The 24197-nt window shown below is 33.5% G+C and overlaps 1 protein-coding gene across 1 annotated transcript in view; it reads right to left on the bottom strand.

Moving 5' to 3' along the window:
- CEP290 (centrosomal protein 290) overlaps positions 1-24191 on the bottom strand; it is a 54005-nt gene extending 29814 nt beyond the window's left edge. Inside the window, exons 1-25 of the mRNA XM_026861664.1 lie at positions 24050-24191; positions 22185-22237; positions 21317-21441; positions 21101-21178; positions 20238-20307; positions 19931-19977; positions 19416-19559; positions 19153-19206; positions 18350-18370; positions 18036-18188; positions 17520-17702; positions 17070-17159; positions 16873-16995; positions 15572-15695; positions 14884-15056; positions 14205-14367; positions 13461-13561; positions 13281-13368; positions 12729-12841; positions 9538-9622; positions 7995-8137; positions 7255-7419; positions 6117-6266; positions 4972-5087; positions 2663-2765 (exon numbers count right to left, since the gene is read on the bottom strand). Of these exons, the coding sequence (XP_026717465.1) occupies positions 2663-2765; positions 4972-5087; positions 6117-6266; positions 7255-7419; positions 7995-8137; positions 9538-9622; positions 12729-12841; positions 13281-13368; positions 13461-13561; positions 14205-14367; positions 14884-15056; positions 15572-15695; positions 16873-16995; positions 17070-17159; positions 17520-17702; positions 18036-18188; positions 18350-18370; positions 19153-19206; positions 19416-19559; positions 19931-19977; positions 20238-20307; positions 21101-21178; positions 21317-21418 (2589 nt within the window). The 5' untranslated portion in view covers positions 21419-21441; positions 22185-22237; positions 24050-24191. The remainder of the gene's footprint in view (positions 1-2662; positions 2766-4971; positions 5088-6116; positions 6267-7254; positions 7420-7994; positions 8138-9537; positions 9623-12728; positions 12842-13280; positions 13369-13460; positions 13562-14204; positions 14368-14883; positions 15057-15571; positions 15696-16872; positions 16996-17069; positions 17160-17519; positions 17703-18035; positions 18189-18349; positions 18371-19152; positions 19207-19415; positions 19560-19930; positions 19978-20237; positions 20308-21100; positions 21179-21316; positions 21442-22184; positions 22238-24049) is intronic.
- Between the last annotated feature and the right edge of the window lie 6 nt (positions 24192-24197).

The following is a 24197-nucleotide window of genomic DNA, read 5'->3' as shown; positions in this document are numbered from 1 at the left end:
TGTAAAGATTCCATTAATCTATCCGAAATAATTTCTTTTTGCTCATAAACTACATACACACACTCAACACATGCATAAGCATACAATATTCTAAGAAAAGAAAAAAAATAAATCTTAAAAATCATTAGTTTCTGAGGAATAGAAGCTAAATACCTTACTGAAATTTTAGTTAATGCTGACATTTTCAGAATTTAGAACAAAAATAATTCTCTACATCCATTGTCATCAGTCTTCTCTCCTTTTACTATAATCAAAACAACTATATTGGAACAATTTTCTAAACCAAATAGAATCCCTGTGGTTCCTAACAAACACTAATAATGTCCTACTGTGAGGACCAAACCAATATTTCTAAAGTAACCACAGAACCCCTCCTATGGAAACATGGTTGTTTGTGTGTATGTGCACACATATGTGTTTGTATGCATGTATAAATCTGAGTGTGGGCGGTGGGGCTTGTGGAACATGAACTACAGCTACTCAGGTTGAAGGTGGCATATGAGCTTTAGCTTTGCTGTTGCACACATGAGCTTGCCAAGAAGACAGGGAGTAGAAATTTGAGCTGTAAAATCACAGATTCCTGAGACTAATGAAGAAGAGTGAGAAGGTAGTTAGAAAAAATTCCAGAATCCAGAGTCCTGGAAGCCTGAAGCCATGAAAAAAATCTAGTTCCATGACAACTGGCAAAGATTTAGCTTTTCTGATCAAGAAGCCCATTTTACTTAAGATTTGATGAACAAGCAACACATTTTCATTGATCATTCACAGTGAATTAATTTCAGAGAAATGTTTAATCTGAAAATGTTCACCGAATTCTAATCAAAATTACATACTAACAAAAATTAATACTAAATGATAGTATGTATTTCTTATCTTGCATAGGATGTGTTTCTGGAAACAAAACTATTGGGAAACTAATTTCTTAAAAGATCTCAGCAATACTTTGATAGCTCTGCTAACATCACAAAACTCCAGTATATTTTAAAGACATTTAAAAATAAAATCCCAGAAATATCTTTATCCTGCTACAATCTACTCTTGTGACTCCGATAATGCAGAATAAGATATTGAACAAATTAAATAAGATGGCGCTCGTGCTCACTCTCTCAAACATGCAGCAAAAACATCTGCACAACAATTTCAATTTCACTTTTTGGGAAATATATTTAGACTTAATTGCCTCAGGATACAATTTTGCAAATCAATTACAGTTATGAACATGATTATAAGAAGGACCACATACCACTACAGTTACCCCTCAGCAGAAGGGTTAGAATTCAGCTGTCTAAACTTTGGCGTCCATGGTCATTTTCACCACCTTGTGATATCCTTGCCCTGGGTCTGCCGCTCTAAAAGGACATGTGTGTCCCTTATGTCTTCTGTCATATTTGGCAGCTTTTGCTATCTGCTCAAAGGCACCTGAAGCTGTCTAAAATTTCACTGTGTCTGTGATAAGGCACCTGCATCAATTCCAGGAACTTTTAAATACCACCTTCTTAAAAAGTTATTTTTCAGTTTTCTCAATAGAATATTGAATTCAGTCTTGGTGGAAGTAAACCAAAATAGAAAAATGAATTCTGTTTCCTGTTTTTGTGAAACAGTGATACACATACATTAACAGGTATATATAAATAAGATGTAGTTCAAAGTAATAACCTTAATTCTTAGTATAAATTAATGTGTTTTCCATGGGGGTGCCTGCACTGCTTCTCCTCCTAATCAAACAGCCTGGATAACAACTGCTGTTAAGAAAGCAGCGTGAGTGTAAATAGTGCATGTGAACAGAATACCTTGCAACTGTCTGAGAGGCTGTTTGCTCAAAACTGAAACTGTTAAAGAGGAAGATGACCATCAACAAGATTGAATAGTAACTATAAAGTTACAGACTTGAAATAAAGTAGTTGGCTTGAAAATTAGTATAAAAAATAAGCATAAAAACTTCTAACATAAAAACTTCTAACAGTGAGAGCAGACAGTTACAATGCAGCACTCATAACCTAGTTCAGTTTCAGAAGTTTCACCACTGCCCCTGCAGATGTGGGAGCTTCTGCTCTGCTGGAAAGTTGAGCCTCGGCACTCCAGCCAACGGTCTGGCAGCACCAAGTGCAGCAAGTAGGGACCCCCACCTTGGGTGTGTGTATGTGACCTGGGGTGATTTCTCACCAGTGCATGGACTAGCAGCCTGCAGGGAGGCACACAGGTTCACATAACACTGGAGCACCCCCACATGCACACAGCACCCCAGAGCACACACAAGAGGTGGTGTACATGGTGATCTTGCACTCTTAGGAAAGGGGGTGCGTGTTGGTAACCTCAAGGGGCCAGGGAGTGAATATAACTCTGTGAATGTGGATGTGTGGGATGAGAAATATTTGGGATTAATTCCTAAACGGTGCTTAGAGATTTTTAAGTCTCTAGTAACATTCTGTATGTGCCGTAACATTGTGATTTACCTTTTGTATTGCTGATACTGATTCTGAATGTATAGTTCACTGATTGCTAGTTATTTACATTCCACTAATCAATCAATAAACCACTTCCTTCTGATTTGATCTAAGCAGCTTTCCCTGCAACATTTTCTCCATCTAAGAAATTACAATACTGTATTAAAACCTCTATGTATTAACACCTTTTGAAAAATGAAAGCAACAAAATTACTTACAGAATATGCCTTTATTTTTGCAGCATCCTGTTCTTTTTCCTCTTCTAGCTTTTTCTTTTCCTCTTTCATATCTTCTGATTCTTTCTGCCAGCTTTCCTTTTGACTAAAACAGTAATTAAATATTTTCATTTAGAATGATGAATGACTTGATGATTTTTAAAACTGTAACTAAAACAGCAACCCTGAAATATTGCAAACCGAGGTACTTATTTTTAGCAGTAATGTAATTTGAAAAAGACATTATAAGCTGTAAATGGATTACTGAAAAACTATCCCCTCTCTTTGGGCTGCAACTGGTTTAATGATGAAAATAATTCTTAAGTTAAAGTGTCTTATCTCTTCTGCAAATGCGTACTATAGTGCAGAGACAGAGATGCTTTCCTGCCCAAAAACATACAGACATGGGATTTAATCTGCTTTAAATTAAACACTTGTGTTTCAAATTAATTACTTTCTTGAACGTGTTTTCATAAAAATAGGTGAAGTTTAAAATTTTGCAAATAAAAACATTTCCAATTTAAGTACCTCGCTGGAAACTCCACACCTCCCTCTTATAGGAAGGGAGACAAAAATCATACTACTGGTACTTACTATGCTGTTAGCGTGGAAATGGGCATTTTCTTTTTGAAGCAGACTAGGCCCAGCAGATTTCAAGAGGTAATCACAGTTGTGGCAATAATTTGGCTAATAAGATTTACAGTTAGATAAAATGATTTGGCAAATAATCAGTGATTCTTTCCATAACTGTTTTCTTTCTATGAGGCACTTATGTTCATTAGCTAGGAGAAACAACATGGAAAGGGAACAAAGTTTCTGCAGTTCCTGACAGACAGAATACCTAAGTTGATTTTGAAGTATTTTTAATTAATCATACAGATTGGTACAGTACTATAGGGAAAAGATTACTTGCTCATACCTCTGAGAATTCCCCACAGCACAGCAGTTGGCTCTTTCTTTAAAAGATATCAGTTCAAATTTCCCTCAGGAAGCAGACAATTAAGCTTAGGTTTACTATATCCAAATTCTGCATTAGAGGTCAGACTTCTAAAGGGCAGCCAGTGGCTGTAATATTAAGTCTATTTTTTCAACGGTTTTACAAACCTTTCCTTCTATTGTATTAATTTTATTTCAGATGCATACAGTACGTCCTTTCCCAACCTTGTTTTTCTATTTCAGTGAAAAACAAAAACATAAAAAGATTTAGCTTTGTTTTGGCCCAAACTACTCTCCTCTATCCACTTTTATTATTTATTTGGAAATAAAAAAGTCTATGAACTGTTCAAACATGCCTAATAAGGAAGTTCCTATAGACCATATAGGATAATTTAGGCTAGTTTAAGCAAATAATCAAAGATATTTCAGAAGTAGTATTTTCTCTTCAAAGAAGATCTCTTCGTTTCTTCCATAATGGAAGAAAACAGAGCAAAAGGAAAGAAAATGCTCTGAAAGTGAGTCTTTATGGGATGCCAAGTCAAAGAATTTCCTAACTCCCATCAGTAACAGGTTTGGAGAAGGAGCCTTGAATCATCATTTTAACCCTGTCACTGGAGATATCTAATTTAGTAGTAAATAAGGCATTATATTATAGCCTTTAGTATTTTCAAAAAGCTATAGATTTAATGCCTCAGAGATAATGTTATCTGGGAAGTCTTAACTGTTTCAAAAAACAAACAGAAGGTCCTAAAATAAAAAACACCCTTCTTCCAAAAGCTGTCCAGTGACTCTTCATACAATCCAAAGCTAGAGAACACAACAGTGTTAACTGAAGAACCCAAATCACCATACTCATCCCTATGGTCCTAGCAGATGAAAATCCTTTTTTTAATGTAAGAAGAATTTTATAGAAATTAGATTCAATCAAGCATATAAAGGAACTAAGAGTCTGAAAGAAAACAAACTACAAAGTCCTGATGATCTAAAATTTTGAAACAGAGATCTCTGACTGTATTTGGATAACAGTTTACTTTCTTTCCCCCTCAGAATAACTGTTAGGACCCATACTTGAAAGCAAAAGAAAATAAGACTAAAGAATCTGTAATACCAGTTTCTAATAAAATACAAGACACTGGATGCAGAAAGCACAATGCAATCCTCATTATAAAGTATGAAATATGAAGAGTCCAGCAGAAAATGTTTTGTAAGAGTTTTCAGAATCCTTACAGGTCTAAAGAAAATATATGGAGTCCATACCTAGCAGCAGCATTTATGACATTACCCAAAGAACTAGTTCAAGACAGCAGCAAATCTTGTATTCAAAATTATTAAATACTGACAGATGAACTTTTGTAATTCAGAAAGGAGAACAGTACCTTTGATATTCTTTATACAGCAAGCCTTGTTGATGACGAATTACTGCAAATTTTCGCTTGTAGTCCTGTACTGCATCTTCTAATTGTTTAAGTAACTGCTCTTTATTTTCCAGTTCCTAAAGATTATTTTGCAAATAAAAACATTGAAGTGATTAATACAGTTTTAAACATGAAAGGATTCATCAAAATGCCAGTTCTCCCTTGTGTTTTCAATGATAGATGTTTCTGTCATGAACTGTGTGAACTGGAGATATGAAATGTGTATTTTCTTTAGAAACAACAGATGAAAAAATGTCCAATAAACTTTGGCATTCGTATTAGTAATTGAGAAACAGTGTGTAAGTGCACTGTGGATTACAGCCCTTAAAGTTCAAAACACCATGACATATTGCTAGCCTGCAAAGAACACTAACTGACTATCTAACTGGAAAGCAACGTTTTCCTCTCATGTTCCCAAATACTCTTCTACTTTATAATCATATACAGTTAAAACATATTCTCTAATCAACAGAATTGATCAAAGACAGAACAAAATAATTTAATATTAATAATCAATAATAATAATTTAATAATAATTATTATTATTCTTTTTACTCCAATTCTCAAAGAGTCAGTTCTTCTTTACTATATGCTTGTCTACTATGTTTCCCATGGGAATCCCTGGCTTTGGTTTCAATGTATTTATGCCTCTTTTCAGAAATGTTGACATATTTTTGACAAATAATGGAATGAAAATTTATATGGTAAATCGATAGAGACCTTTGCTGTATAGAGAAAAGCTGTTCAGAGTAGGATTTGCACATGCAGACTCAGGTGTGGAATCCAGACAACAGTAAGAGAGAATTTCTCATAGAAAGAGTGCAACTGCAGAAGTAAAAGGAAGAGTGGGCAAATATTTAGATCAAAATTCAGATTTAAAACAAAAAAATCTGAATTTTTGTCAAAAATTTACTTAAGCATTGCCTTCCAGTTTTACAACACAGGAAAATACTTACAGCTTTAAAAAAACAGAACAGCCCAAAGAGTTCACTGGATGTCAGACCTTCAAAATAATTTTGGTGAGTTCTCACATGTCCATACTTGGCATGGTACTAGATTTTGGAGGAATTAGCTACATGGTACAAATCAAGGAGTAAATGAGTTACCTGTACAAGACGTATTAAGTATTCATTCAGAGAATTAATCATATTAACACTTGAAGGAACCATTCCTTCTGGAAGATTCACTGTTCGGAAGACAGTATTGGCACCTTCAGACTGACTTAATAAGCAAATTTCATTTTTCAGTTGTGCAATCTAAAGAAAAGAAACAAAATTACAAGTAGCAGCTCTTGCTATTCAATTAAAAAAACTGATAGAAAATACATTGTTTTCCTGTGCTACATCAGTTATTATTAACAACCTAATTCACTTTCACTTATATTCTAAAGCATTCAAACACTCTTTAAAGCGTCCTTTTAAAAATGCTGTGATTCCATAAATAATTAAATGCATAATGTCTTAAGCCAAATTTATCTAATGATTCCAGCAATCAGGGCAGCTTCACATATCTGAGGATTCACCACAGTTTTATACCAAATTGTTTAAAACAGTGCATTTCTATTCCTTTTAAAAAGATGAAAATTTGGAAAGAATTACTGCAGTGGTTATCTGATGGTTTATTCTAAACAAATCTTTGCCTTTTCATTGAACTTCTTAAAAGCTCTCTGGTTCTTTACTCCAACAGTACATAAAACACTGTTTTAAAATATTAGTTACTGGCACATCTTTTTGCATCATCAAAGCTGTTCTAAAAGGCAAATGTAAATTTGTCTTCTTTTAAAATAATACTCCATTACTAATTACTGCCCTGGAAGAAGCATTCCACAGAATCAACTGTTTAACTTAAGATATAGGATTTTAGATAACAATTCATATTCAAACACCTAATCTCTGTCACTTATTTATAAATAAAAATGCAAGACTACTGTCTTTTGAAGAAAAAAAAAAATCTGTAGAGCTTTTTTTGTTACAGCTCTCCCCAAAAGATAGGTGTGCCTGGTGTTTAACATGATAGAACATTCCAAGGATAAAGTAACATTAAGAAGAGTAAGATTTGAACATAAAAGGAACAAATTGGTAGATCCAACACATAAATTTAATTAAGATTAATTTAATTAAGATTTTGATTATACTGTTCATATCAGCTACATTCAGTATCTTGTAGATTGTGTAGTTTTGTTCTAACTCATCAGAGCAGCGACTTTTCAAGTACAAAATAAATACTATAAAATAAATTGTATACCTTTTCATTTGCATTTGCCAGCTGATTAGAGAAAGTTGTTGCCTCCTTCTGAGTCTGTTTCAGTTCTTGTCTTAATTCTTCATTTCGTCCTGTAAGCTGGTCAACCTGAGCTTTCAAGTGCACACTAGCATCAAAGATTCCCTCTGAATTCTTTGACTCCATTGCCTAATGCAGTAAACATTTAATTAACAGAGAAAAAACGCAGAAAAGCATTGTTTTTTCATAATAACCTGGAGCCTACATGAAATTAGCAAAAAGCATGAAAATGTAACATTTTAAAACCTACTTATCAGTTTCTGGATGGTATATTTGCCACAGACTGTGATTTAAATGGTTAATTTTTCTTGTAAAAACACTAATTTTTTTTGGTAACATGTTCGATTAAAGAGCTTTTCTTACACATTTCCTGCAGTTCCCATAGAGATAAAAGACATGCAAACAAACATTTACCTAAGCTTTATGACAGAGACAATAAACTTGCCAAAGACTGTTTTATACTATTCAGCCAAAGACTTTCTTTTTTTTCTAATTCTTATTGGTAATCTCTTGCTGCTGTATATTTTTAATTTGCATTTTTTTAAGCGGTGTCACACTACATGCTCATACTTGTAACTAAGGAAGCATATGTATAAGGCAGCTACTATTTAATTGTACAATAACCCAATAATTGAGGAGGATAAAAAAAAAAAAAATCCTGTAAATCCTATAAAGCTAAGTAATACTTTAGAAAGCAAGCTTACATTAACTAAGCGATCCAGACTAGGGATTATTAAGGCTGTTTCTCCTCCCTTCACACTAGGATCCTTCTGCATTTCCTTGACAGCTTGCAATATTTCTTTCATTCCTTGTTCAAGTTGTTTATTCTCTTCAGATAATTCTTTTACTGAAATCAAAATTGAAAATGTATCTAAAAGCAGTGAAAAAATGAGTTAAGGTTTCCTCGGACACTTCATCATAATACTTGTTGATTTAATATATAAAAAGAATGTTTATACTACATATAGACACAACCAATTAGGAAGTTAAAAGTAGAGCTGCTAGGAATAGCCAAAGAGTGTGTTTTGCTGGAGAATACTAACAAAAAGAAATGCTTCATGGAACAAATTTGACTTTACTGAACATTCTAGTCTTCAATTTTTCCTGCTACTTTTTATCGTTCTTTAGTAGCCTGACTGGCTTTCACAAATCCGGAAACGTGACTATCTTGGAAATGTTTGGGTGTAGCAATGAAGTATATAGGAATTACCAAAACTCCTGCTGAAGACTGAGAAAAAAGAACATTTAAATTATTTGTCTGTAATAAGGACACTCAAGACATACAATTTTCCTGCCACCATTAGTTTCTCACTGGAATTCCAGAGTTTTTAGTGCTGAGCAAGAAGTCTGGAAACTTTCAAAAAACCACAACAGACCTGTCAGGACATTCTCTGCATCTTAACAATATGGTACCTGTCCTGAAGACCCTTGGAGTGAACTGCAAAATTTGGAGCAGTATGAGCAGTTTCATCAATTCTATTTTGAAAAGTCAAACAGACTTTTTAGAATTCATATTCTCTGGGAGAAAAAAAATAAGATCTTGTCTAGATAAATCAGCATTATTTTTATTTCAGAGCTTGCAAGCAGTGCACTTCAGCTTGCATAGGTACATTCAGCTTGCATACATACATATATAAGCAGGAAGTGGTTTAATTCTCCAACAATTCCTTGGAGCCAGAAAAGCACTACAATTACACAAGTAAATTGTGTAAGTGTCATAACTGGGATCCCTCACAGACTTAAAGCCCTTTTTAGGTCTGATTCAGGAAGGAAAAACATGAGAGGTCCTAGTTTAATGTATTTAGCATGAATAAGCTACTTTTCATGTACTATCACAAATTTAAAATTAGCAACACTATGTATGTATTTATACACATGCACACAAAGATGTACACTAATAAAAACACAAAATATTTTAAAAGTAATTAAAGAGAATTCAAAGAAATTCCAATTTGATAAATACCATTTACATTCATTGTTTTCTAATTATTGTGTTCACACCTGGTTTAATTCACAAGCATTGTCTCTACAGTTCAGAAGTATATCAGAATGATTTTATAATAACCTTCTATGTACACAGCAAATTCAGTCATTGTGAAAGATACCAAAGTAAACTGCATTTAAAACAGAAACAGTAAAGCCTGATATTCATGGTCCCAATCACAGAAACTGAACTAACAACAAATAAGCAAACTATCTGCAGGTACCTGATAATATTCCCTAGTTTTAAAACACGTTGCAACTTACATTTGGATTGAAATTTGGCTATAACAGTCCTGTTCTTCTCCAAATCTCTCTCTCTCAGGCTTAATTCATTTGCAAGATAGGCATTCTAAAGAAAAGAACAAAGACTCAAAAATTGTACTTTCAGAATTTGAGTATTAGAATTTTCCTAAGAGTCTGTGGTTAAATGAGAATAAATGCTTAAAAATATTGCTAATCCATATATATTCAGCAGTGTAATTACACAGTATGTAAACCAAAATGAGGTGCTATATAGAAGGCAACAATCAAAGAAACAGCTTCATCTTCACAGCAACAAAATTATCAGGAAAAAATTAGTTAAACCATGAATAAACTTTTATAAATATTTATCCCATTTCGGTTTTATTTTTAAACATCGTACTACCTGCACCACCTGACCTGCATCTTTCAAGATTTAATTCTGCATAACTATTTAGCATACTCTTGATCAACAAATCTCGGTATCTGCTCATTCTAAAAAAAAATCCAACAGTAAGTTAGTAGTACAGGATTCTATCTCCATTTATATACAAAAGAATTATATTTCCAAGACTTATCTTCCAAAATATAAAAAAAAATTCCACTTCTTTTCTACTGAAAATGCACTCCATAGCTTGGCTAGTGCACTAGTTTAAGAGAAATCACAACAGCAAAGCACACTCCTGTAGCATGGAAAAACTGTTGTATAATTGAAAAAAGTCTGATGTATATAGACTTATACTTTCCATTGATCGATTACATAGCTCAACAGGCTCAAGAGAAATGCCATCAGTTCCAAAACATTTCAGTTAAAAGACAGGAAAGACCTATTTGCTTGTCTTCTACATTGTAACTGTGATGTTTCTTCATCCCATTCTTAGATGGCTTCTCACAGACAAAAAATGCACACATTCTAATTTTAGCAATCTAATGTTCTAGTCCCAGCCTTTTTTCAAATTTGAAGTAAATATTCATGAAAATTTCCTAGCCCACATCTGAATCTCCTGCCTGAAATGCAATGGCAACAGAGCTAGATTCACTATAAGAATTACACAAGGTGTATCCCATATAACACTGTCTAGGGAAACATGTATTCTTGGGTCATGACCAAGAATTGTTTGGACTAGATGATCTTCAAGGTGTTTTCCAACCTAGATGATTATGTGATTAAATGGAACACTCTGGTACAGACCAAGTCTGTGAGACTCTGATGGACTGGCTTAATCCATGCTCCAGATGTATCTCTAGCAATCAAAGCTATGTCCTCCACTACATGGAAGACCAATGCAGCATTTCAACAAAAATATACCAATTTAGGAAGCTTCCAGTGACTTAATTTTTTTATATGATTTACCATGTGAATAAAAGAAACCACAGCAAGCATCCCAAAGTCAACCCATTCTTTCACTGATTGCAGAGTTTTCAAAAACCCTTTTGAGAACCTAAAAGATTTTATCATTAGAGATCATTTTAATAAGTAATGGAATTTTTCATTGGAAATATTTTTTCCAGAAAACAGATCAACATTATCTTTGTCATTTCGCAGGGAAATGGATAAAAGGACAGAAGAACCAACACAGGAACCTCTTAGACGTTTCCCAGAAGGAAAGGCCTTTCTCATTCCACAAATCTAACTTTACACTATCTGTTCTCTCTGGAGCTAAGAGATGATCTCTAGTCAAATAACATCTGCGTCTTTTAACAGAAATCTCATCTTCTATCTTTCATACCAAAGGACTGATTCAGTCCCTACTTCATTCAACTAACACTTCTAAACTACCATTTGCATGTTCTATTTATTTTAAACAATTTTTTAAAATAACCCTTAAACTATGCTATTTAAAATACAGTTGCATGATTTGTATGAGATGCAAGGCTGTCTGCACTAATAAGAAAAGTGATGAGTGCTTTGCTTACACAGACAAGTGTAAGGTCTTAGAATAAAAACTGTTCTCTCTTCATACCCATCTACATGCATGTACACAAGTGTTATGCAGACTTTTTCCTCCAACACAATGAAAATTCATGCCTACTTTTTTCAATCCTATGTCAATAAATAAACTGCAAATTAAGATTTAGCACTTTTTTAATTACAAAAAAAATGCCTAATTCTATCAGAACTATCCTTTATAGCTTTAATTAATAAAGATTAAACTAACACATCTTTATCATTTATCTTCCAAATAACTGCAATAGATATAAACATACATACTATAAAGGTGTCTCACCTGTGATCTAAGAAGGGCTAATTCTCTCAACTGCTCTATGACATTTTCAACAGGATCTACCTGACCTGACCTGAGTATTCTGATTGTCCATTTTCAAGTCCACTTTCCAAAGCTTTTACTTGCAACAGTTTTGTTGGGCATTTCTTTTCTTTGTCTTCTTGAAAGGTGGTTACATCAGAAAACTTTAATTGTGAATAGTCCTGCTTGTCCTTCAATGTCATTTGTGTTTTGTGCATTACTAGCTTTCCAAGGGCAGATGCACAAGGAAATCAGATTTTGCTGAGAGATAGTCCTGGGCAAAAAAATTTTCCTGACCTGTTTGGTCTGAATTAGAAGTTATGGATACTTGATTCTGAAAAGATGGTTTGTTTCTGTAATTTTGGTTATTTACCTCTGAGGTCTGACACACTCTCTGATAACCAGAAAATGAACCTATGTAATCTGATTTTAAGTCTTTTAACATCTCTCTATCGTCTGTATAATCTGTTATCTCTGATGTCTGTATAAATTGTAGCTCTGGTGATAACATAAAGCTGTTTTATACTAAGAGTTTCAGAACTGCAGTTGTCATTAACCAGTTGTCACTCTGTCACATGTTTTGAACCTAAATGATCCAAATAAGTATTTCTGTCATTTTCCAAGTTATCTAAATTCTCAGGTATGCCAGATAGTCTTCTAGGTAGATTTCCCACAGCCTTACTGTTTTCAATTATATCTTTCTCTGACTTCGGAAGTGTAACTGGTGCTTGTCTATCTGAAAGTGTGTTTCTCCCTTCCATGTTATACAAGCTGCTAGCCTATATTCACAAACAATACAGGATATTCATTAGTCTTCTAAAAAAATTACAAATTATTGATTTTTGGATTTTTTTTAAAAGCAGTTAATAAAAGCACCTAAAGAAACATTTGAACAGATATTTACAAATTAACATTATTTTTATTTTGAAAGAGAAACACAATGATTATTAACTTGTTTTATGAACCTACCTTTGCTTTTACTTCAGCAATATCATGTCTATTCAAGAAATCCAATTTCCTCTTATTTTTGCTCTTTTCTTCAGTAAAGCTATCAGTTATCTGCACATCACCAGAATCCAATCCTAATTGCAAGTAAATGTACAAGTAATAAAAGATAATGAATTTTAAATTGGCAAGGGAATATGTTCCATTTAGTATAACTGAGTTCTAGTTTTCTACCTGCAAAGTAAGGTGTAAACCTTTCCATTTAAGCGTATTATGCTTCCCTGGGTGGAACAGAATTGAAGTTTTAAGATTTTTGAAACCTATACATTACATAGATTTACTGGAAATCATGGTGAGATCATTCTGTATCTAAAAACTACAGGCTAATGACACAACTCGCAGTGATGTATTACTAAGTTACTATGAAAACACAAAACCACTCACCTGTTCCTCAGATTCAATGAAATGTATTCAACCTTGTAATTTAAACAAATGAGTAAATATAAAACATAGCTATATTACTAAGTACAGACCACATGTTTTTTAAAGGACAGTTTATATTAAAAAAAACCCTACCTATTGTCGCAGCTCTTCTTCCTTTCTCTTGAGCCAACTTACGAATCTGTTTTTTCAGTTCAATTCTTTCCTCTTCTAGTCTTTCAATCTGCATATTATCATTCACAGATCAGTATTTCATTTTGTTCAAAGACATGTTTATTATGTAGCTCTTACACAAAAATTTGATTTAACACTTGCCTCTTGCAAAAGAATCTGGTTTTCAGCTCTATATTGCTGCTGCTTCAGTACTTTGCTGTTTCTGAATTCATCTAAATCAATCATTGTCTTTGGCTCAAGACCTAAAACACAGTATATGTTGTATAAGTAGTCATTAAGGAGGAACATTAATGTTAGTAATATTTGGAATGCAGTTAATTTAAATCAGAATATAACTAGTCAAGTAGAATTAAAGAAAATACGTTGATAGCTGAATATATGTATTTCTATTTATGTACACACATCTTATGCTTCATATAATAGTGCCAGAAGAAAGCATAATTTTACTTCAGTTACTCACAAAAAAAAGGAAATAAAATGCCACCTAAAAGTAACTACGTTCATGTTTAGATTCTTCTACGTAAAATAAGCCTATCCAAAGTTTTCTTTGTGTTTTCAATCTAGCATTACAACTTCAGTATGTTATGGTTTCTAAATAACATATTACAAAATTGATTAGTGGTGTACAGTCAAAGAGGAACCAAAACCAAAAAAAGCACTACAAATCTTATTCTCCTACTTTCTTCGGTCAAAGCAACCTGTAAGCCAAGTTTAGTCATGTACATTCCAGTTTAGTCATGTACATTTATGCAGTTTGTCCTAACTAAAACTGCTTGCAGAATATACAAAATTATTTCCAAGTAGTTACTTAACAAAGTATTTCTATAATATGTTAATTAAATTCTTACACAATAAATAATTGAAAACATAATGGATGTAGCATACCTAAGCGCTCTCTGAGTTCTTCATTTTCATCAAGAAAATAATTTATTTTAAGTTCAAGTTTATTGACTTCCTTAATTAATGTTTCAATCTCATGATCTCGTATTTTGATTTGCTTTTTTAAACCTTTAATTTCAGCAACAGCCTCTTCCAAACCATATATTCCCTGTAAAAACCCAAATGGAAAGTAAAAACAAAACCACCAACACAAGATATAAGAAAATAAATTATGAATCTTTCATCATTACACAGACATGAAAAATGTTTTTCAACCTGTCTCACTCTTCTGCACTATGCTTAGTGAGAAAAGTTACTGAATAAAAAGCAGATCCTGCAAATCTGTATTCTGACTACAGAGGAGTCTCTCCATATTTCAAAACTGAGTCCTCTTACTACACAACCCTTCAAAGAATTGTCTCTTGAGTGTTCAATTATTTTTCAATGGACTTCAGAAGCCCATATTATACTGTTATAAGTTTTAACTTGTAAAAATTTTTAAGGCTAACAAATTGAAGGCAGTCAGTGACCACTAAATGTTATTATGAAAGAAAAAAAAACCACCCCACAATATCAGAAGTCATGAATTTAATTTCTAATTAGAACATATTTAATAAAAAGTGGAAGGACAAAATAATCTCCTAAAATATGTGAAATACCCTGTCTGCTCTGACAAATTGTTTACCAGTTCATAGTCTTTCATTCGTTTCAGAGCCTCAACAAGCTCTTTGTCCTTTTCTCTAGCATCTGCTTCTGCTAATTCTGCTGATTTCTCAGCCTCCTTAGTTCTCTCTTCTAGCATTTTTAACTTTTCTTCCATATCCCCAATACGATTCTGCTGAGCAAGAGATGAGTGACCTGAAAAGAAAAACCTTGATCTGTTTACAGTTCAACTAGGAATTCTTGCTATCAGTCATTAAGCAAGAAAGAAACACTTCTGATGATGTTATAAAGATCTTAATTTTCTGCTCTTTTTAATGAAGTGATTACAAAAGACTGCATATGAGAGCTTTTTTTTATCCCCTAATCATTCATTCAAACAATACTTACAAGAAATAAGTGTATGTAAGGGACATCAGACTTTATTTTGAATTGCATGTTACCACTCGTTTGCAATTCTTGGTAGAGCTGAGACCTTATATGTTATGCTCTAACCTTTACAGACTAGGTGTAGTTTTCTTGGGGTTAGGGTACAGTAAATAAATTTAAACTCAAATGTTTAATAAATGGAAATAAACAAAAAAAAAAAAGAGATTAATATTAATCAAATACTGCAATTATTTTTTTTATTTCTAGAGAATAAAGAATGCAGAGAAAATGTGTCATTTCTTATTTTCTTTTCCATAGACATTAAAATAAAATGGTCATGTTACCTTTATCTTTTTGGAGATCATATTTTAATTTCTCAATAACAAATGCATTTTGTTCCATTTCTTTGGTATACTGTTCCACTTGCTCGGTAAGCAACCTTATTTGAGCATCTCGCTCTTGCACACCCTACACACTCAAAAAAAGAAACTCCATTACAGTATTCTTCTTTACTGACAGGTAAGCTACCAACATAGAACACCACACTGTAAATGAAGAAATTAAAAGTAGCTAATACAAAACAATTTACAAAACATCAAATAAACTGTACTTACAACATAGAGTTCAGATATTATCTAGAAGTTGCGTATATAAAGGTAAAGCAGGAAAAATAAAAGAAAGAGTAAAAGTACACAGTGCAGTAACTTGATTTAATTTTTAAGTGACTGCTTTAAAAATATGCTTATTTCCACAAAACTGCTCAAAACATCATGCTAATGACAGATATCCAAAAAAGCAACCTCTATAGCTATCTAGCCAGCTAAAACCAGACTCTACAGCTGCTTATCAAAGTTACTTTCGTTGCGTTCCTCTTCTGATCATCAGAGGCTGATTTATACTTAAGTGTTTCTTTCTCCTGAGAAGCTATCTGTTCCTAGTTTTGGAAAACTGCACGAGCATACCTTACCATACTGCTCAACCTACAAGAGCCCAATATGTAACATAAACATCATGATGAATTTCTTTAAAAAACTTGAAGCAAGGCAGAAAATCATCCTGGTACGCTTCCCATAATGCATATTTCAGGATTCTTAATGGGACATGTTATTTAGTTATTCTTTTTACGTTTTTCAAGAAAGTGAAGAAATTCAAAATCATAAAGAACTATGTAATTTTGTATGAATATGAGAGATGCTTAAATTCAACTAGCTCTATCATGGTCTGAACCACAGACATCAGTATGGCATCAGGTGAGACAAACACAGAAAATTAAACACTACGTAAGACTCTTCCTTAACTAACAAATTTATAGGACAGAAAGTAAGCTATCATTTAAAGCCATTCAATTATGGATGCTTAGATGTTAAAGCAATCATTCTACTAACAGTTAGAAAAGATAAATATGGAAGTAACAGAACCAACTACCAAGAGATCAGTTCATACATACCACAAGAGAAGTTTCCTTTCTGCATTATCTATTAAGCTAACTTTGTAGCAGAATGACTTGACCTGTCTCACAATTCTCAAACACAAGTAATAGATATTCTGGTATTTGCAAACTATGAAAGACTAAATAGTTATCTGATCACTAGCATATTTAGCGAATGGTAATTTCTATGTGTGTAATTTCTCACATAGACTGTACCTGCTGAAGGGCCATTATACTGTTTCTGTCTACATCAAGTTGGGCCATTTTCATTTTCTCTTTCAAGTTAAGTAACATTTGCTGATACTCTAGGAGTTCCTCATCTTTTGAAGCTAAGATTTTCTGAAAAGAAGATAAAACACCATCAGAACACTTGAAATAATTCCTAAAAATAATAAAAAAATATTAAAAAGTACCTTCCATTCATCAACTTTTGCATTTACAGCTGCCATGAGTGGATCGTCTTCCTCATTCTTTGCTTTCAGGTGGTCTGAAAGCTCTTGAACCTAGAAATGCCATTTGGATGAACATCATATCACAAAAATGTTTTGATTAAGCAATCTATATATAAAAACACAGTACATCAAGCACATACAATTTAACCAGTTAGCATTACAGCACCAAGAAAAGGTCATGACTCTTAAGAACAGAGTATTACTAATATTTTGTACAAAAAAGTCAAAAAAATTGTGATCAGAAGTCAAGTTTTAACCTTTGCACCACATTTAAAGCTCACACTACTTTTAGAGAATATTTTAATAGAGCGTGTGTTTTTAACTAGGTATGCTGAATGTTTTCTAATTTAAGCTGAAATATGAAAATACAGGAGAAATCTAAAAAAAAAATTACACTGAGTCAGTTCTTACTTGAAATTTGTAGTGTTCTTTCTCTTTTCTTAACTGATCCATTACAATATCAGATTGTTGCACAATAAGTTTCATTCTGTTATATTCATCAGTCATCTTCTCCATTTCTTGCACAGATTCCTCAAGATTCTTCCTCATTTCTTGGTTTTGAATGTCTAACTTCTCGTTAGCTTCAGTCAAATTCTGCAAAATTAAAGAAAAAGCTGCTTTTAAAAAGTGCACATCTTGATACCTGTATAAGCATTCATTGATAGCTACTTTAGATGTAAGACTTAGAAGTCTTATATGAAATTAGCACAGATGAGAGTGTTTTACCTCTAGATTATCAACTTGAACAAATCCTAACAGCAAATAAAAGATACAGCTCTCATTGCCAGTAACTTCATTAGCTCTGCCAGATTCACAGATGCAAAGGATATGCATCACAAATCCCAACTGCATTGCAAATTCCCTTACTCCACATGACTTGATCTGTAAATTGACACAGCTTTGTGAAAAACTACACATAGATTTTACCTGAATTTCATCCAAATACTGGACAAGCTCAAAGTTCTTTTTGGACAACTGTGTTCTGTAATCAGAATCCTCTCCTCTTCGTACTAGAATTGTTTCTTTTTGGGAATCTATTTGCCTCTGATAGTCAACTACATCCTGACGCAATTGTTCATTCTGCACAGAAAGCAATTCAAACTTAAATCTATTTTCAGAGTTGAAGGCAAATTTGTTGCTTTTCTAGCAAGCTAACAGAGTCTTGCTAACACAGCAAGCTAAGACAGTCAAAACCCATCCAAATTCCTACAGTATGCTTTTAAAAAACTTTGAAGTCTCACCTTTTTCTTTATGTGTTTTTTCTTCAGATTAAAAAGGAGAAAACAAGACCAAGAGAACAAAGCATGAAAAACATCAGAAAGTATCTTTTCTTTAGGAAGACTAAATAGGAATCAAAACAGAGACAAAATAAATACAGAGTTTTCTATAAACATGTGCATGCATGTACATACATACATGCACATATGTAACAGGGCATTTTGAGGAATGATTCTCAAGGTTTCCCCCACGACATTAAATTAACTTTTGATGTCTGTTTTATTCTCCCAGAGGCCAAGATTACAGGTATTAAATGCTATAAAACATTCTTTTTTTTTCTAAAAGCAGCTAGAAAAAGTTTTTCAAGAGAATGATTAAGAAAATTTCTAGTAATAATGTTAAGTCTATCTTTGAATTTATATTAACTTTTGACTTTTTATAATTTTAACTAATCAGACAATCTTAACAAAAGTAACAAGCATAAACAGAATCTTGTCTAATATCCACCAAATCTATTTGTCTATAGTATCTAAGAAAAATACTAAAAATTCAACACACAAAATCCAGACAAACTTAATGCACAGTAGGAGTACATAAATTCAAATGTAGACACCTTCTGACCTCAATGAACTAAGCTTCATTAGAGTAGATGAACTATATATTTGCTAAATGTGATTAAAATTCCATATTCTCTTTGTACCAGTCATAAGGAAAATGCTCTAAAACAGAATTAAATATCATGCCACACCAAAGATTATAAATACATAAAACTAGTAATATATTTGTAAATAAAAATACAGTAAATCAGCAGTAATTCTTTACTCACCTCTCTCCTTAATTTGATGTTTTCATTTTCGGCATCTTCATTTCGAAGAGCAAGCTAGAGCAAGATGGAAAACTATTATATGTGTATCACTAACACCATAAACTATGAAAACAAAGAACTCCAGAAACAAAACAGAAAATAAACAGACAGCAGTTCCATTTCATCGCTACTTTTTTTCATTTCAGAGGTCTTTTCAGAACATCAATTTTTCAAAAGATGTGCCAGAGCAGCTTTTAGAGATGTCAAGCTGAAGTCCTTCTTACCTGTTCATTCACTTTCTTCTCTTTTTCCAATTCTTTTTCTATATTGGTTAACTGTTTCTCCTTTTGTTCTAATTGTTTTTCCAGTTGGCGGATCTCATCACGTAAAAAACGAGTATCACGACCACCAGAAGATCTTTGTGCCATCTTAAGAGCATTAAAGTAACATTATAAATATAGTACAGTACTTCAAAACAGAACGAACTAAAAACCCAAAGCAGATGCTAAAACGAACGTTCCTAATGTTCAGGAAAAGCAACAGGAAGAGAACACTAGCTTATTTCAGCAAAACTTGTAAATCTCTAAAAAAACCCAGGATTTATTCAAGTATAAAAAATACATTGTACATACAGGTTTTTGCAAACTGGAGGCTGATGAATATTCAAAAGCCAATAAAAAGTATTAGTAAAATGTTGGGCTATTACATCTCTACTAGATTAAAATACCTGTCTAAATAAACACATTAAAAAACCCCCACCAAAAAGCAGTCTGTAAACTAAAAAAAAATTAAAACATACCTCTAATTCATTTTGAAGTTTCATCACCTTTGTTTTAAATTGATTTTCTGTTAAAATAGAACAGATACAGTGATTTACCCAACAAGGTAAAAAGTACATAAAAGAACAATGGTTAACCTCAGTCTAAATATTTGGCTTTGCTGAAGTGACTGACTTCAGAGCAGTTGGTATTTTATTCAGTTCCATAAATTAAAAAAAAACCAAAACCAAAACAAAAACAAAAAAAACAAACAAACAAAAAAAACACACACCCTGAAAAAATACATTTAACAAATAATTTAGGAACAGCATAAAAAGCCTTGGTTACCACATTTGGCTTGCTCTTCCCCAGCTTTTTCAACTTCTTCTAGTGCCAGCTCTACCTCTTGAGCTTTCATCTGGGGAAAAAAGTAAACAAAGAAGAAATATTGACTACTAACATATATTAAAAGATTGATCCATAGACTTCACATTTAAAATTATGAAAACGTTTACAAAAGGACATCGATTTTCTTTCTTTAAACAAATGAAACCACTCCCATTTTTCCCCATGAGGACAATTAAGAAGTTCCGATTGTTGAAATAACTTCTTTAGTAATTTATCCTATAGGGCTACTTTAAACATTCAAAAGTACACTGCTGAGAATTAAAAACAGTAAAAAAGTCTCTCAAAAATCAATGCACTCACCTATGCTGCTCTTATTTCTTGCTTTCAATACATTTATGAATAAATACGAGAAAGTATGATAGATTCACAGGATCAGTTTTAGGATAGTGGTGTTTTTCTATTCATGGTGACATTTTTATTTACTCTAAAGCATCAACCTACCACAAAAACTTCTATTAAAGTTAAAGTCATTACCAATAACTCACAACATCTAACCAATTCTGGAGGTGTGTGCATTCTCCATCTATAAAACTAAGGTTCCTTAACTATTTAACTATGTTAGTCATAGTCACTTCACTTAGTCACTGCTACATGCCATAATCCCAACAGCTACAAGCGGATACTCTGGTGCAAAGCATACATTTAGTACATAAATGCTTCTAGTTGTAACCATTGTGTTCAATACAGGAAAACAAACACACACACACACACACACACACACAAAAGAGCAATGATGTTTTCATTTAAACAAAAAATAAGCAAATGCATCTGCAGAATTGTAGAAAGTGAGGATTAATACAAACCTTCAACAGTGACTGAGTAATTTTAAAAAGTTGTATCAGTTGTTTCAGAGTTTCAGTTTTTAGGTCTTTTCCATCAACCTAAGAAGACAACATAGTGTTTTTATACAAATACCAATGAAATCCACAAAATAAATCATGTATGTATGTGATGGACCAGAGAGAGTTTAGAGAAGAATGTGTAACAAACCCTTTATGTTGTGTTTTCCCCTTGAGTACCTTGGATATAGTCTCCAGCAATCTGTCCGCTAATTCCTCTTGATGAGGCAGAGCATCTGGATCAACTTTCATAAGCTTTTTCCAATCTAAAATGGGTGCCATATCCAATCTGTATTTTTTTCTGAAAATAAATTAAAATAACAATTATTAGACATTAACAGCACTAGTCAATTTTGTCATAAGCTTCTTCCAATCTAAAATGGGTGCCATATCCAATTTATAATTTTTTCTGAAAATAGATTAAAATAACAATTACCAGACATTAACAGTGCCAGTCAATTTTATGTCAAATTATTTAAAGGAGGCTGGCCACTGAACTACACAAAATGCTTCTAATAACTGTATCAATTTTGTAACACTCATTAACACTGAGTTCACGTTTTGGCCTACTGCAAACAAGGAAACTATAGTAAAACCATTTTTTCTTTAAGTTAAAAATTACATTGTGTATACTCAATGATTTTGTGACACTAACAGTGAAGATTAGGACACACGTGAAACCTCTGGGTTAACTTCAGTATCCTTCTTCCCCCCCCTCCCCCCCCAATACGTTATTTTTTATGTTAATGACAAACACAACTGGATGCCCTCTGAATCAGCCCTTTTAGAATAAACATCTCCTTATAGTCACAAAATCATTATTTCCAATATTTAAAACAACCAACACCTGCTTTGGTTTGATCCTGTGAGCATCCATTTTGACATTCCTTTCTAAGATATTAAACTCTTGTATTAAATAAATATCCTTTTCTTTTGATTAGAATACACGAATTGATAAAGGACATTAAACAACCCATAAACTGACAAAAATCTGATCAGAAAGTGGTGCAAAGTGTTGTTCTGTTGCTTACCTATTTGTTGTTGCAGGTAGTTGTTGCGGGCCACAGTGATTTCTAATATACCTGACAGTCAATGAAGTATCTGAAAAAGGCAGAAGGGATTGGAAGTCTTGGATTATTCTGTTATCTGAAGCTGTCTCCAGCCTTTCTTACCAGTATTTCAAAAATTAGATTCTGCCAAGTTTAAAACAGAACATTTTTTAATCTACTTATTGCCCTAAATTATGAATATGGCATAAATGGTTAAGAAAATTTAGAAAGAAAAACTAACTAGAAAATAAAATTCATTGTTATTCAAAAACTACTGACATAGGAGGGACATATTTTTTATAGAAAAAAAAAAATCAAGCTCAATCAATAACTGTAACAATTGACCACGATATTTTGAGATGTTTCATCATGCACCCTCATCCATCATTCAGCAGGTTAACAACTGAAAATTCCTTCCTTAATGAAAGGCTGAGCTTTCAAAAAAAATATGCCTAAGCAGTCTGAAAGAGCTGTAAGACTTTGAAATCCAGCTGTATGCTTAAGGGAGGATAAAAAACCATTCCTCATCTTTTCTGAATAAGTGAACTACTTGAGAGCTCCTCTATATTTACCATTTCTTCAGTGTTTGCTAAATGTTTTAGAAGATAAGCATTCCGAATAACCCATAACTTTGTAAGGATGACATCATATATACATTTTTGCTTTTCTGCTTCATCATAGACAACAAAGGAAAAGATGAGAAAATCACATACAGACGCATACTGATATTTGCGCTCCTACTTCTTCAGTTGAGTATCTCTTGATTTCATGAACATACTTGTTTAAGCGTTAACAATGAGATGTAGGAAATATGGGTATGAGATGCCTGACAATCAAAACTATTCTGAAAGCAAATACGCAACCTTACTACCGTCAATCTTTTCCTACCTTCCATCTTTCAAATCTCTTCTTCTCTTATAAAATAACATCTCAAGAAAGCATCACTCCAAAATTTTTATCGAAAATGGGAGAGATATCTGTACACACACAAAATAATCCAACTTCTTGAAAGACCAGACCACCTAGTAAGGTGGGGGGGGCACAACCTAAGCATGTACTGTATTTCACAGTATGTACATACTTTAGGACAAAAAGAGAGAACTTATTTCATTGATGTTTTCATCATAAAATTGAGCTGATCCCTCTAGAACTTGTGCTTTTAGTTGACAGATGATCTGTGTGGTGAGACACTGAGATCACAGCTTTACAAAAAGTGTGAAATAGATGGGCCATTAGTTATCACAAGGTGTTCTTGACTTAGTCAGGGAATCAAACATACATAAAATAGCCAGATGTTACAAAGTTCAGCAAGGGCAAGATAGAAAAGGAGGTCTGGTGGGCATGTTCAAGTACTATTGGAACAACAATAATGGCCTGTGCTGCCTACAAGGAAGAGGCAGCTAAACTACCATGATGATATCTTATCATCACAGTGAAACTAAGCACCGGTAGGAACCGCTGTTCTTTTTCCATAACGGTGTGTATAACGTGTAGCACGGTGTGAGGAATACTTGAGCAAGACTGAATACCAAGAAGCAGCATAGTCATGTGGGCAGCAGATGTACTCTGCTAACTCTGTATTAGTTTATCAGGGCTAACCCTGCTTAAGCTACTTCTGATTTTCAAATTACATGATCCAGATTAGCTCTCATCTACTAGCTCCACAGACCACTAGATCTTAACTACAAAGCCCCAAACCAAATGAGATCTTCTGCAGGGTTTCTGTTTTCTTACAACCTGTATATCCCAGCCCCAGGACTGATACAGTGACAGACCGTGATTCCTCCAGGATACTGCTGAGACAGTTTTGCCTCCATTTCATAGGACTCTGCTGAATTAACAAATTGCCCTGTTTTGCGTCCACCTTCTCAACGGGGCGCAGCTGAGGCATCAGGCGACAGCAGACACGGCGGGCTGAGACTTTCTCCGGGCACCGCGCCGCGACGTTACCTGAGCCCGGACGCTTCCGACCGGGACCCGCGGCCAGCCCGCAGGAGTGGCCTCGCCCCCCC

This window comes from Athene cunicularia, assembly GCF_003259725.1.
Source record: "Athene cunicularia isolate RWA chromosome 1 unlocalized genomic scaffold, athCun1 chr1_part2, whole genome shotgun sequence".
Taxonomy (NCBI): Eukaryota; Metazoa; Chordata; class Aves; order Strigiformes; family Strigidae; genus Athene; species Athene cunicularia.
Note: the sequence above shows the minus strand (reverse complement) of the source record. Positions and strands in the feature narration are given on the sequence as shown.